Consider the following 14,894-nt stretch of genomic DNA (forward strand, 5'->3'; position numbering starts at 1 on the left):
CCATCACCGCTGTTGCCAGTCAAGTTGACAACACAAGTCTAAAGAACAGTGACTCTATAGCGGTGATGGGCACTGATCGGCATGATTACACAGCAGCAGCAAAATATACTAAGACCCTAGCAGAAGCTGGGAACTGGCAGTAGAGTACCTGTTCCTTAGAGAATTTGGGGTTCACTGTCTTGAACCCCTTTAAAGATTTCTCCGTAGTGACTAATAAAACAAGGTGAATGGTGAGCGTGCTTTCCATGACTGAGTCACTTACCTCGTCTCTGTACAGAGGGCTGGTATAGTACATAATGTCCATCGCGCTGCTGTTTAGCATGTCCCGAATGCCACGCACCTTATCTGGAGTAATAGAATCTACTGTATCTGCAAAAGGGGCAACATTAGCCAATGTTAATATAAATGGTAAAAACACCATAATGCTAAACAATTTGCCTCGTCATATAACGCACAAACACATCACAACCTCAGACCCTCTTAATATATTCACATATCTCTAGCTAATAATGTGAACATAGAATTGCAGCGTTATGATATATGTTTTTAACACACTATGAAGAAAAAGACATGGATCGCACATCCCAAAAAATACAATGATCTAAAGCCGCTAGGCAAAAAATTAAATAGAACATGAGGTTATTTTGTTACCATTCTGATCAGATTGTATTAAGCCCACTGCCACGTCACTGCAAACCTCTTGAGTGGGTCCCTATACTAAACCTTTTAGTGTGGCACTGTGCACTAACCACTGCTGCATCGACAAAGCACCAGCAGGGCAGGCGACCTGGTGCCTCACAGCACCCAACTGCAAGGCGAAGCCCCCAAGTCTCCAGGCCGCACTGCCCCACCGACATGACACCACCACAACAGCGGCCACCACACAGCACCAGCACACAGTGAGAGGAGCTGTGCACTCACCTCCCACTGGCTCCCATATGTGAACTGGGAGGAAAAAAAAAAAAAAAAAAAAAATAAAAAAAAAAAAGCTGGAGACTGCAAGAGGGGATCAGAATGGTAAAGAACCTCATGTTCTATTTTCTATTTTTTTGCCTAGCGGCTTTAGATCATTGTATTTTTTGGGATGTGCGATCCATGTCTTTTTCTTCATAGTGTGTTATGATATATATATGTTTTTATTGTAGCTGTCAGTTTATGGGTTCGCTGGGTGTTTTGCAATTACAATTAGGACTCAATGTCATCACTATTCTTTTTTATATGAGAATAGGAAAGATCAAAAAATATAATGAAAAAGGGGCAAATGTCTACTGCAATAATCAGGTAAAAGGCATATGCCACAATGGAAATTTAGCAGCCATCTACAGAATGAGCGCTGAATGTTTTTTCATTGGGGGCCCGATGATTGAATGAGAGTCTCTGAGCACCTGTTCATTCTCACAGCTCGGCCACAGTGAGGACAACTTTGAATGAAGAGGTGGTGGGCACAAAAGGTGGGGGGCACATGCCCTGACAGTTAAAACCTACGGGACTGACAAAAAACGCCATTTACACTAGCCCCATAGATATTGAAGAATGTGGCATGATCCATACTAGAATACCCATTCATTCAACTTCTCACTGCTGAAGGGCAATGAGAAACAATGAAAGGTTTTGGACCCCCCCATTCTGCTGCAACATGGGGGCCTGCTAGAAGCAAAACATTACCACATTTCCATTGCCCAAAAGCCCCTTTAAAACACAGTTTGACTGAAAATGTAAATCTTAGGCAAGGTCTAAAGGTGGTGTCACACACAGCGACGACGACAGCGCTGCTAAGTTGCCATTTTCTGTGACGTAGCAACGACCTCAACCGCGACGTCGCTATGTATGACACATAACGATCAGACCCCTGCTGCGAGATCGCTGCTCGCTCTTGAATGTCCCAGGTCATTTTTTGATCGCTGCTATCCCGCTGCGCCACATGCATCCTTGTGTTTCACACTGCAGCAGCGACGGTCGCGACGATGCTGAAGGCAGTGACGTAGGACTGAAGGCAGGACAAGGGCGTGTTTTTGCGGTGTATTTTACAACGCCCCCACGACTCAGATTGGTGGTCATAACAGCGTTCCGATTGGGTACCTTGCCGAAGGCGTTACAGTGATTTCATTCTTTAAGTTCCATTCTTTGTTCCACGTAGTAGAGTCTGTGCCTGGTGTCGCTAGTGTGTCGTTCTGTGTGTCTTCCTTTGTTTGGCACGGTCACCCAATCAGGCGCCGCTGTAGTGATCACCAATCGGAACAGGGGGCGTGAAAAGAGGAAACGCAAAACATGACTAGGGGTAAACACCACGCCTCTATCAAGGTCTGAGTCGCCGCACAGCGACGCGTGTGACACGTCCCAACGACCGTCGAGGTCGCTATGATCGCTGCTTAAAATTACTTGTTTGACAGCTAACTAGCAATCATGTAAGGTCGCTGTTACGTGTCACAGGAAATGGTGACGTAACAGCGACGTCGTTGTGTGTGAACCCAGCTTTAGGTCCCAATTTCTGTTTGTACTAGTCTGAGGCCGTAAACAAAGATCAGATTAAACAGATTATACACATTGTTTTGTATTTGTCCTGCTTGCTCTGGGGTTGCTATGGTAGCATAAATAATCTACTGACAGCACCATGGCAAGCAGTAACGTCAGTAATAGGACTGCAATAATTAGGACATAGCCATGTCTTGTAATGTCAAGTTACCTCCGTCCAGAGCAAGCTTGGATCGCCATTCCACAGGAAGGAACTCAACATGCTCTGACGTCTGATTGGAAAAGTGCTTCTCTTCAATCTTTCTTGCAGTTTCTCTCATCCTGTAATCATACACAGATAAAGAAGGGAATTTTGTTTACTTACCGTAAATTCCTTTTCTTCTAGCTCTAATTGGGAGACCCAGACAATTGGGGTGTATAGGCTATGCCTCCGGAGGCCGCACAAAGTATTACACTCAAAAGTGTTAAGCCCCTCCCCTTCTGCCTATACACCCCCCGTGCTCCCACGGGCTCCTCAGTTTTGGTGCAAAAGCAAGAAGGAGGAAAAAGAATTATAAACTGGTTTAAAGTAACTTCAATCCGAAGGAATATCGGAGAACTGAAACCATTCAACATGAACAACATGTGTACACAAAAAAACAGGGGCGGGCGCTGGGTCTCCCAATTAGAGCTAGAAGAAAAGGAATTTACGGTAAGTAAACAAAATTCCCTTCTTCTTTGTCGCTCTATTGGGAGACCCAGACAATTGGGACGTCCAAAAGCAGTCCCTGGGTGGGTAAAATAATACCTCGTAAGAGAGCCGTAAAACGGCCTCTTCCTACAGGTGGGCAACCGCCGCCTGAAGGACTCGTCTACCTAGGCTGGCATCCGCCGAAGCATAGGTATGCACCTGATAGTGCTTCGTGAAAGTGTGTAGGCTCGACCAGGTAGCCGCCTGACACACCTGCTGAGCCGTAGCCTGGTGCCTCAAAGCCCAGGACGCGCCCACGGCTCTGGTAGAATGGGCCTTCAGCCCTGAGGGAACCGGAAGCCCAGCCGAACGGTAAGCTTTGATAATTGGCTCCTTGATCCACCGAGCCAGGGTTGATTTGGAAGCCTGTGACCCTTTACGCTGGCCAGCGACAAGGACAAAGAGTGCATCCGAGCGGCGCAGGGGCGCCGTACGAGAAATGTAGATTCTGAGTGCTCTCACCAGATCTAACAAGTGCAAATCCTTTTCACATTGGTGAACTGGATGAGGACAAAAAGAAGGTAAGGAGATATCCTGATTGAGATGAAACGGGGATACCACCTTAGGGAGAAATTCCGGAACCGGACGCAGAACCACCTTGTCCTGGTGAAAAACCAGGAAAGGGGCTTTGCATGACAGCGCTGCTAGCTCAGACACTCTCCGAAGTGAAGTGACTGCTACTAGAAAAACCACTTTCTGCGAAAGGCGTGAGAGAAATATCCCTCATTGGCTCGAATGGTGGTTTCTGAAGAACCAGCAGCACCCTGTTCAGATCCCAGGGTTCTAACGGCCGCTTGTAAGGAGGGACGATGTGACAAACCCCCTGCAGGAACGTGCGTACCTGTGGAAGTCTGGCTAGGCGCTTCTGGAAAAACACAGAGAGCGCTGAGACTTGTCCCTTAAGGGAGCCGAGCGACAAACCCTTTTCCAGTCCAGATTGAAGGAAGGACAGAAAAGTGGGCAAGGCAAAAGGCCAGGGAGAAATACCCTGAGCAGAGCACCACGACAGGAAAATTTTCCACGTCCTGTGGTAGATCTTGGCGGACGTTGGTTTCCTAGCTTGTCTCATAGTGGCAATGACGTCTTGAGATAACCCTGAAGACGCTAGGATCCAGGACTCAATGGCCACACAGTCAGGTTGAGAGCCGCAGAATTCAGATGGAAAAACGGCCCTTGAGATAGCAAGTCTGGTCGGTCTGGTAGTGCCCACGGTTGGCCGACCGTGAGATGCCACAGATCCGGGTACCACGACCGCCTCGGCCAGTCTGGAGCGACGAGGATGACGCGGCGGCAGTCGGCACTGATCTTGCGTAACACTCTGGGCAACAGTGCCAGCGGAGGAAACACATAAGGGAGCTGAAACTGCGACCAATCCTGAACTAAGGCGTCTGCCGCCAGAGCTCTGGGATCTTGAGACCGTGCCATGAACGCCGGTACCTTGTTGTTGTGCCGGGACGCCATGAGGTCGACGTCCGGCACCCCCCAGCGGCAACAGATCTCCTGAAACACGTCCGGGTGAAGGGACCATTCCCCTGCGTCCATGCCCTGGCGACTGAGATAATCTGCTTCCCAGTTTTCCACGCCTGGAATGTGAACTGCGGAGATGGTGGAGGCCGTGGCTTCCACCCACAGCAGAATCCGCCGGACTTCCTGGAAGGCTTGCCGACTGCGTGTGCCGCCTTGGTGGTTGATGTATGCCACCGCTGTGGAATTGTCTGACTGAATTCTGATCTGCTTGCCTTCCAGCCACTGCTGGAACGCATTCAGGGCAAGATACACTGCCCGTATTTCCAGAACATTGATCTGAAGCGAGGACTCTTGCTGGGTCCACGTACCCCGAGCCCTGTGGTGGAGAAAAACCGCTCCTCACCCTGACAGACTCGCGTCCGTCGTGACCACCTCCCAGGATGGGGGTAGGAAGGATTTCCCTTTCGATAATGAAGTGGGAAGAAGCCACCACCGAAGGGAAGCTTTGGTCGCCTGCGAGAGGGAGACGTTCCTGTCGAGGGACGTCGGCTTCCTGTCCCATTTGCGTAGGATGTCCCATTGAAGAGGACGCAGGTGAAACTGCGCGAAAGGAACTGCCTCCATTGCTGCCACCATCTTCCCCAGGAAGTGCATGAGGCGCCTCAAGGTGTGTGACCGACCTTGAAGGAGAGATTGTACCCCTGTCTGTAGTGACCGCTGCTTGATCAGCGGAAGCTTCACTATCGCTGAGAGGGTATGAAACTCCATGCCAAGGTATGTCAGCGATTGGGCCGGTGTCAGATTTGACTTTGGAAAATTGATGATCCACCCAAAACTCTGGAGAGTCTCCAGGGTAGCGTCGAGGCTGTGTTGGCATGCCTCTAGAGAGGGTGCCTTGATCAACAGATCGTCCAAGTACGGGATCACCGAGTGACCCTGAGAGTGGAGGACCGCTACGACAGTAGCCATAACCTTGGTGAAAACCCGTGGGGCTGTTGCCAGGCCGAACGGCAGTGCCACGAACTGCAGGTGTTCGTTCCCTATGGCGAAGCGCAAGAAGCGCTGGTGCTCTGGAGCAATCGGTACGTGGAGATAAGCATCTTTGATATCTATCGATGCAAGGAAATCTCCCTGGGACATTGAGGCGATGACGGAGCGGAGGGATTCCATCCGGAACCGCCTGGTCTTTACGTGTTTGTTGAGAAGTTTCAGGTCCAGGACAGGTCGGAAAGACCCGTCCTTCTTTGGGACCACAAACAAGTTGGAGTAAAAACCGTGGCCCTGTTGCTGAAGAGGAACAGGGACCACCACCCCTTCTGCCTTCAGAATGCCCAGCGCCTGCAGAAGGGCCTCGGCTCGCTCGGGAGGCGGGGATGACCTGAAGAATCGAGTCGGGGGACGAGAGGTGAACTCTATCTTGTAACCGTGAGACAGAATGTCTCTCACCCAACGGTCTTTTACCCGTGGCAGCCAGGTGTCGCAAAAGCGGGAGAGCCTGCCACCGACCGAGGATGCGGAGTGAGGATGCCGACAGTCATGAGGAAGCCGCTTTGGTAGCGGCACCTCCGGTGGTCTGTTTAGGACGTGACTTAGACCGCCATGCATCAGAGTTCCTTTGATCTTTCTGAGGCCTTTTGGACGAGGAGAATTGGGACCTGCCCGCGCCCCGAAAGGACCGAAACCTCGACTGCCCCTTCCTCTGTTGGGGTATGTTCGGTTTGGGCTGGGGTAAGGATGTATCCTTTCCCTTGGATTGTTTGATGATTTCATCCAAACGCTCGCCAAACAATCGTTCGCCAGAAATTGGCAAACTGGTTAAGCGCTTTTTGGAAACAGAATCTGCCTTCCATTCCCGTAGCCACAAGGCCCTGCGGAGTTCCACCGAATTGGTGGCTGCAACCGCCGTACGGCTCGCAGAGTCCAGGACAGCATTAATAGCGTAAGACGCAAATGCCGACGTCTGAGTGGTTATGGACGCCACCTGTGGCGCGGACGTGCGTGTGGCTGCGTCAATTTGCGCTTGACCTGCTGAGATAGCTTGTAGCGCCCATACGGCTGCGAATGCTGGGGCAAAAGAAGCGCCGATAGCTTCATAGATGGATTTCAACCAGAGCTCCATCTGCCTGTCAGTGGCATCTTTGAGTGAAGCCCCATCTTCCACTGCAAGTATGGATCTAGCTGCCAGTCTGGAGATTGGAGGATCCACTTTGGGACACCGAGTCCAACCCTTGACCACGTCAGGGGGAAAGGGATAACGTGTATCCTTAAGGCGCTTAGAAAAACGCTTATCTGGACAAGCATGGTGATTCTGGACTGCCTCTCTGAAATCAGAGTGGTCCAGAAACATACTCGGTGTACGCTTGGGAAACCTGAAACGGAATTTCTCCTGCTGGGAAGCCGACTCCTCCACCGGAGGAGCGGAGGGAGAAATATCCAACATACGATTGATGGACGCAATAAGGTCGTTCACTATGGCGTCCCCGTCTGGAGTATTAAGATTGAGAGCGGCCTCAGGATCAGAATCCTGATCAGCTGTCTCCGCATCATCAACCAGCGATTCCCCCCGCTGAGACCCTGAACAATATGATGATGTCGAGGGAAAATCTAAGCGAGCTCGCTTAGTCGGTCTGGGGCTGGGGTCTGTGTCAGAACCCTCAGCTTGGGATCCATGAGATACCCCGGGAGGACATTGTTGGTCCAGCTGAGGTGGGCCAGGGAACAAAGAATCAACAGAGTCCCTGTGCTGAGATACCGGTCTGGACTGCAAGGCTTCCAGTATCTTAGCCATAGTCTCAGAGTTTTGCAAACTCCGTCCCCGTCACCTGAACAGTGTTAGCAGGTGGCTCCCCCTGGGCCCCCCCTAGCAGAGGCTCTGGCTGAGTAAGTGCCACAGGGGCCACAATGAGGGTCAGTGGAACCTGCCGGTAGCGGGGTCGTACATGCGGCGCAGGCAACATAATAAGCCTGTGTTTTGGCACCCCTGCCTTTCGTGGGCGCCATGCTATTATCTTCCCTGAGCAACACAACAGGGTATATAGCCAGAAATCAACTGTGCACCATACAGTGTAAAATAAACATATAATGTTACACTACTGCACAATGGGGCTAGCACCACAGGTGCTGCTTACCACCCGCTTAAAGCGGTTGTGAGGCCACCAGAGTCCCTGCCTGGGTCTCCCAGATTTTGTCCCCCTCTGCAGCGTCCGAGGAGCTGACAGGAATGCGTCCTGAGGAGAGGAGGGAGCCATGGGCGTGACCCAGAAAGAGCGGGAACTGGTGCCTGCACTGTGCACAGTGAGGGGAGTGGAGTATGCAAAGCATGCTCCAGCCCTCAGTACTGCTCGTTCTGTGCAGCGTCCCGCCCTTCCCCTGCCTGTCAGGGCTATGGGCGGGAGGAAAGGAAACTAGGCCGCAAAAAGCCGGGGACTCTAGTAATAAACGCGGCCGGCGTGGAAGTCCCCGGCGCACTACAAGTCCCAGCCGTGCCGCAGTGTTTCCATGGCAGCGGCGGTCAGTGCGGCAGTCCCTATACATAAACACACTCAGCAACGCTGAGTGTGTAATGGCACATAACCCGGTCAGCGCCGCGGTCCCCGGTGCACTAGCACACCCAGCAAAGCTGGAGTGTTGCTGTGCGCGGTCCCCACGGGGACACAGAGTACCTCCAAGTAGCAGGGCCATGTCCCTGAACGATACCCGGCTCCTATCCAGCAGTCTCCACAGGAGTTGTGGATGAAGCACGGTCTCAGTGCCTGGAGACCGATAGGATCCCACTTCCACCAGAGCCCTGAGGGGGATGGGGAAGGAAAACAGCATGTGGGCTCCAGCCTCCGTACCCGCAATGGATACCTCAACCTTACAACACCGCCGACAAGAGTGGGGTGAGAAGGGAGCATGCTGGGGGCCCTATATGGGCCCACTTTTCTTCCATCCGACATGGTCAGCAGCTGCTGCTGACCAATCTGTGGAGCTGTGCGTGCGTGTCTGACCTCCTTCGCACAAAGCAAAAAACTGAGGCGCCCGTGGGAGCACGGGGGGTGTATAGGCAGAAGGGGAGGGGCTTAACACTTTTGAGTGTAATACTTTGTGCGGCCTCCGGAGGCATAGCCTATACACCCCAATTGTCTGGGTCTCCCAATAGAGCGACAAAGAAATAAGCCTTCAGATGGAGGAAGACTAACAAAAAAAATAAAAAATAAATAAATATATACAGTGGCACCTCGCTTTATGAGTAACTTGGTGTGCGAGTATTTCGCTATACGATCAAAGCTTGCTGTAAATTTGTAACTCTGTTTACGAGCAATCTTTGCTGTACGAGCAAATACTCACCGCACACACTTACGGTTCCGTACTTTCATCCCGCTCTGACCCGCTCTTCAGTCCGCACAAACACACAATATGCTCACCTTACCCTCGGCGGCCTCCTGGTTCTTGTAGTTCGGATGAATGTGTATCCGGTAACCATCGTGACGATGCAGGAGCTTCCGCTGTCAGGACTTCTCAAAGGCAGCGCGCTGACCAATCAGAGGCAAGCGGCTCATGCCTTTGACATCAGCGCGCTGGCCAATCAGAGGCAAGCGGCTCCTGCGTATGACGTTGACAGCGGACGCTCTGCCATCATCGCGATGGTTACCGGATACACATACCTGCGGACTACAAGAACCAGGTCGCCGAGGAAAGGTAAGGGGAACATAATGTGTGTGTGGGGTGTTTGTGTGGGGTGTGTGTGTGTGGGTGGAATGTCACAATAGAGGACCAGGATGGGACATTGCACAAGTTGTGGAATGAATTGTCTGTGTTTCAATTATTTCCTATGGGAAATCTTGCTTTGCTAGACGAGTAACTTTGTTTACGAGCACACTCCCAGAACAGATTGTTCTCGTAAACCAAGGTTTCACTGTATATATGCGATTTTTTTTTTTTTACCCAATTTTAATAATGCAGATTTTTGACAACCTGTCAGAAAAGTCATGAGCATTTAGTAAATTTGCCTTTCACTAGTCAAAGAGAATGATAGGTGATTGAAACTCTCTTTGCATTCTATGTATTTGTATGCATAAGCATAAGCCAAAGGGTGAACTAGACAACAATTAGCTCATCCCTAGTCATGACTCAGTTTTGCATGAGATTTTTTTTTTTTTAATAAAAACATTTTTTATTAAAACAGAAACAAATCTTACATACCACTTGATAAAGAAATTACAACATAATGATAAATCACATTACAGGATTCCTGACCTCTTACAACATGTTGCAATAGTAAATATCTAAAACACATTCAGGGTTACCCAGATTAAAAGTTTGCTTTAAATGTTCACATGAGCAAAAGTTTCCTTCCCCGTATAGTTGATATTTCTGTCACTTGGTTTTCCAAGTCCCTAAGCCCTACAAATGTAGCAATTCCCTCAAATAAGGGTACATTTCGAGTCCTCTCCCATTCCCAACGACTTATTGCAGGACCACCGGATTTTAAGAATAAGGCCTAAGCCACACGGCGAGAAAATCGGTGCGAGTGGAGTGCGATAAAACATCGCATTCCACTCGGACCAATTTTAGCCTGTGTGACAGCACACGAGCGATTATTTTCTCAGCCCTAATCGGACCGAGAAAACAATCGCAGCATTCTGCGATTGTAAGGCGAGACCCTTTTCTCTCGCACCCATTCAAGTGAATGGGGCGAGAGAAAAATCGCACTGCACTCGCGCTACTCCGGTGTACTGCCAGTGCAGAGCGAGAATCACAATAGCCGGCTACGGAGGAGAGAGGGAGAGAAATCCGGTCCGCCCCTCCGCATCGCCGGCCCGCCCCTCCGCATCGCCGGCCCGCCCCTCCGCATCGCCGGCCCGCCCCCCGCAGCTGAGGTCCGCTCTTGCAGGGTCGGACTTCAGACGCAGGCACACTCGCATGACACTCGGCTCCTGCTGTGCTGCCAGCGCGAGTCGAGTCTCATGTGAGCATCGCAGTAGTGCCCCGTGTGGCCCCAGCCTAAGAGTTAGAGTCGGGAGACTTCTAAACTCCCCTTGAGCCTATTAGTCTAGAATATCTACCAGGTTTTCCCCTTCATGCAGACATTTTAGTACTGAAGCCCCAGCCGCCTCTGTGCCATCAAACGCCCATCCTCTAAAATGTTGAAACTGAGCGGCTAGGAAGTGACCAAAAGGTGTGCGGCGGAGCGAACCACCCAAACTTTTTAGGCAAATGTAGCTTTTCCAGCTTCATCCTAAGTATTCCTCCCTACCAGACCAGGTCCGGAAATATATCGTGCATCTTCATAAACCAGTATTTAGGAATCTAAAAAGGTGAATTATGTGATACCTACAAAATGCTACGCATAAGGCACATTGTAACCATATTTGTCCTCCCCAATGCGGATATTCGGAATGTCACCCAAGCCCACACTATGTCTGGATCCAGTTATTAGTGGACAAACAATTCAGGGAATATAGACCGTCGTCTCTTTTGTGACATAAATTCCAAGATATCTGAATTTTGAAACTATTGGAATATGTAAGAAACATCTATGTGTAGATCCATCCATCTCTCATATCGATATTCTCCAACAACAACACAGCAGATTTAGACCAATTTATGGTCAAATCTTAGAAGGTCCCAAAGATCTTGATAATTTTCTTAATAATTGGGAGGGAATCTTTCATCTTGCTAACAAATACAAATATGTCGTCCACATAAAGAGCGACCCTTTCTTCTTTGTTTCCAAATCTAAACCCTTCCAGCCTGGATGTTGTCTGATCTTACAAATCTAAGGGCTGAATGCCAGCGAAAAGAGAAAATCGAGCCGCGGACCCCCCCCCTGTCTTATCCCCTTGAACAGCTCCAGATTGTCAGAAGTATCTGATGGAGCTTGGTATAAGAGCCTAACTTATTTAATGAAATTAGGGACAAACCCCATTTTCTCCAGATGCACCCAGATGTAGCTCCACTCTACACGATCGAACGCCTTAGCAGCATCCAAGGATACAATGGCTTTTTGTATAGGGTCCACCCGTGCATGTGCAGATTTAGAGCTGTTGACTTGGAGCACATAACTCCTACCTGGTCTGATGAATTACTGACCCAATCACTGTGCTTAATCTAGAAGCAAAAATTGTAGCCATGAATTTAACATTCTGAGTCAAGAGTGATATCAGCCTATACATATCGGGCAACTCAATCTTTCCCCACCTTAGGCAGCACTACGATTTTCACCTCGTACAGTGAGTCTGGGAGTGACGGAGTTGAAAAGTCATTATTAGTGATGGGAGAACGCGCTCGCACTGCTCACTATTCCATCGAACTGCACTGACGCGTTTTGAGTACCAAGAATAATGTAACTCAATGGGAGCATTTTCAAATTGACATGCTCGATTGAGTAAAAAGCAGTGGCGAGCACATTCATCCCTCAATAATTATCTCTGAATAATGTGAAGACCGAGATTTTAACTAGAATATAAAATCAGGGGGGAAAAAAGGAAAGGACTTACATAGCAGTGTTTTTGATTATTCTTCCTTGGTCCATCTTCTGTCCAATGCCATGAACAACAAAAACTATGTGTGTTGTGTCGACAGGTTTGTCTTCATACGTCGCTTCTTCAACATAACCTCTGTGGAGCCGGGTCCCACTGCTCGAAGCTGCAACCATATCAGACGTGTAAAAACCAATACAATGCTTACAAGGACCTGTAAGGGAGACTATCTAAATGGGGTCTGGTCCGCAGCAGGAGCGCAGATTGGTCCGCAGCAGGAGCGCAGATTGGTCCGCAGCAGGAGCGCAGATTGGTCCGCAGCAGGAGCGCAGATTGGTCCGCAGCAGGAGCGCAGATTGGTCCGCAGCAGGAGCGCAGATTGGTCCGCAGCAGGAGCGCAGATTGGTCCGCAGCAGGAGCGCAGATTGGTCCGCAGCAGGAGCGCAGATTGGTCCGCAGCAGGAGCGCAGATTGGTCCGCAGCAGGAGCGCAGATTGGTCCGCAGCAGGAGCGCAGATTGGTCCGCAGGCCCAGCTCTGACACATGGGACAGTTACATGCAACAAAACTGCCATGTGTGAACATAACCTTTCATCAATATAATAAACAGGAGTGGTTCTGCACTAACCTGTGCAATACCTTATTCCGAGAGACATGGAACAGCCTCAGTCCTCCTTATAGAAAGGTAGTCATGGGTGCACGTGGACGGAAAAAGGGAATATCCAGGGCAAATGTCCATGAAGTAGGAAAGCACGGCATACACCATCCAAGATCCAAAAAGTGCTTTTACGCCATATGAAGTGCAGGTAAAATAGCGGGGAGAAGAGAGGCGGGTGCAGGCCCGCCAAGGACGACAGCCGTTTCACACCTTGTTGTGTTTCTACAGGACCTGTAGAAGCACAACAAGGTGCGAAACGGCTGTCGTCCTTGGGGGGGGGGGGGGGGGGGGGCCTGCACCCGCCTCTCTTCTCCCCGCTATTTTACCTGCACTTCATATGGCGTAAAAGCACTTTTTGTATCTTGGATGGTGTATGCCGTGGTTTCCTACTTCATGGACATAACCATTCAAGTCATGGGCTTGAGTGCAGGGTTTTTCCTGTCCTGGATAACCCACTGTATAATGGACGGAAACACAGCTCCTTTTCCATGGATGGGGTTGCGTTGCAGCTCCTATCAGAGTGGGTGACCGGAGATCTGCTGTGCAGGAAAGAAAGACGAAGGGTACATGGCGCTGCACCAGTGCTACTGCCAGGTCATTCTCAGGACTGGTGGTGTTACAGAACACCCACCAACCATAATAAAATGCTATATCCTAGTGACATGCCATCAATTTTCGCCATGGAAAGATCAGCTCAATCTGACTAGGACCACTCTATCTTTGTTAAAGGAGTTGTAAGACATGGCGTAAGTAATCAGTAGCAAATTGGTAGAGGACCGAAACTGGTCAACCAAAACGATCATCTGCTTTCAGGTCCAGACGTACAATGTACAGCATGGATAACCCACAGATCCACAGAGGTGCAGTACACCGTATGGGCCTGAGAACCGCTGATTAGCTGATGTGATGGGTGCTATAATATCACAGATCTGAAATTGATAACCTATTGTAGGGACATGTCATCAATACCAAAGTCCCAGGACTAGTGCTTTAGCCATCAGACGATCTTACCCTTTGAGAATCCCAACTTCTGGGTAACAGTCCTTGCTATTTTAGAAGTAGTTGCATCGCTGTAGAGATAGACTTCATCCACACTATGCCAATCCACGTGGCTGCGGCTTAACTTCAGACTGTGGACAGCTACAAAATGTAATAAATACAGTCAGGCGGCAAACGTCTCTCAATCACGGATGTACGATAACATTACATTTCCCATCCACTCAAAATATAGAATTGTGAACCTGCAATGTGCAATTGACTCAGAATTGGCCAAGGATTCACAGTATGGCGGCCTATGATCCTAAGATACCTGCAGAGTATACAAATATCTGCTTTGTTAAGTGTGTGCATCCAGTAGACCAGGAATGTACAAACTACGACATGTGTAACCCGGGCCTTAAAAAAGAACGCAAAAACTACCTAAACTTGTAAAATATTTCCTATTAATAAAGACATTAAAAGATTTAAAACAAAATATTCCCTGAAGATCCAGTTTCCTTGAGAAAAAAAGTCTCTCTTGCAAAATTACTAATAGCCATTAGCAAACGTATTAAAAGCTTATGACCGTCTCCAGATCCACAATGTGAGTTTCTAAATGATTAATGCGCTCTCAGACACGGCCGATAGCATCAGACAGACTGCAGGAGACCAACTAAAGGACGGAGCAAAGGTTTTGCTAAGTGGGTGACCTGGAGACCATCGAGCAAAAAGTGGCGATAGTTCATTAAAGCGGGAACAGGGGATCTAAAGGGAAAAAGAACCGGATTTGATAAACGGGGAGAATAGCTGGGTCGGGTTAATAGACCCCAAAAACAGCAAAATGATGGCACCCTAATCACAGGGGTTTCTGGGGATCAGAATACTGATGTCCTTTTGTTAAAATGGACTATTAGTGTCAGAAAAATGGGGCCAAACTCAATCCTGGGGGGGGCGGCGGTCTGAAGCTGCCATGGTGGACTGGATCCACTTCAATGTGCATTGCAGCATCTGACCGGTAGCAGGTTTTCTGGGAATGGCAGCGTCATCCTAATCACTTCAATGTGACAACACTACAATACCCAGCACAGCCGCTACTAACCAGATGGTGTGCACATAGACGGGAGCAA

General features: G+C 49.4%; 1 protein-coding gene across 2 annotated transcripts in view; it reads right to left on the reverse strand.

Moving 5' to 3' along the window:
• DDHD1 (DDHD domain containing 1) overlaps positions 1–14,894 on the reverse strand; it is a 103,489-nt gene that overhangs the window by 62,790 nt on the left and 25,805 nt on the right. For both annotated transcript variants that reach the window (XM_075330231.1, XM_075330232.1), the window contains 4 exons: positions 13,801–13,929; positions 12,151–12,298; positions 2,684–2,793; positions 263–369 (listed from right to left, as the gene is read on the reverse strand). In XM_075330231.1, the coding sequence (XP_075186346.1) occupies positions 263–369; positions 2,684–2,793; positions 12,151–12,298; positions 13,801–13,929 (494 nt within the window). The remainder of the gene's footprint in view (positions 1–262; positions 370–2,683; positions 2,794–12,150; positions 12,299–13,800; positions 13,930–14,894) is intronic.

The sequence above is a fragment of the Anomaloglossus baeobatrachus genome, chromosome 12 (assembly GCF_048569485.1).
Source record: "Anomaloglossus baeobatrachus isolate aAnoBae1 chromosome 12, aAnoBae1.hap1, whole genome shotgun sequence".
In the NCBI taxonomy this organism is placed as follows: domain Eukaryota; kingdom Metazoa; phylum Chordata; class Amphibia; order Anura; family Aromobatidae; genus Anomaloglossus; species Anomaloglossus baeobatrachus.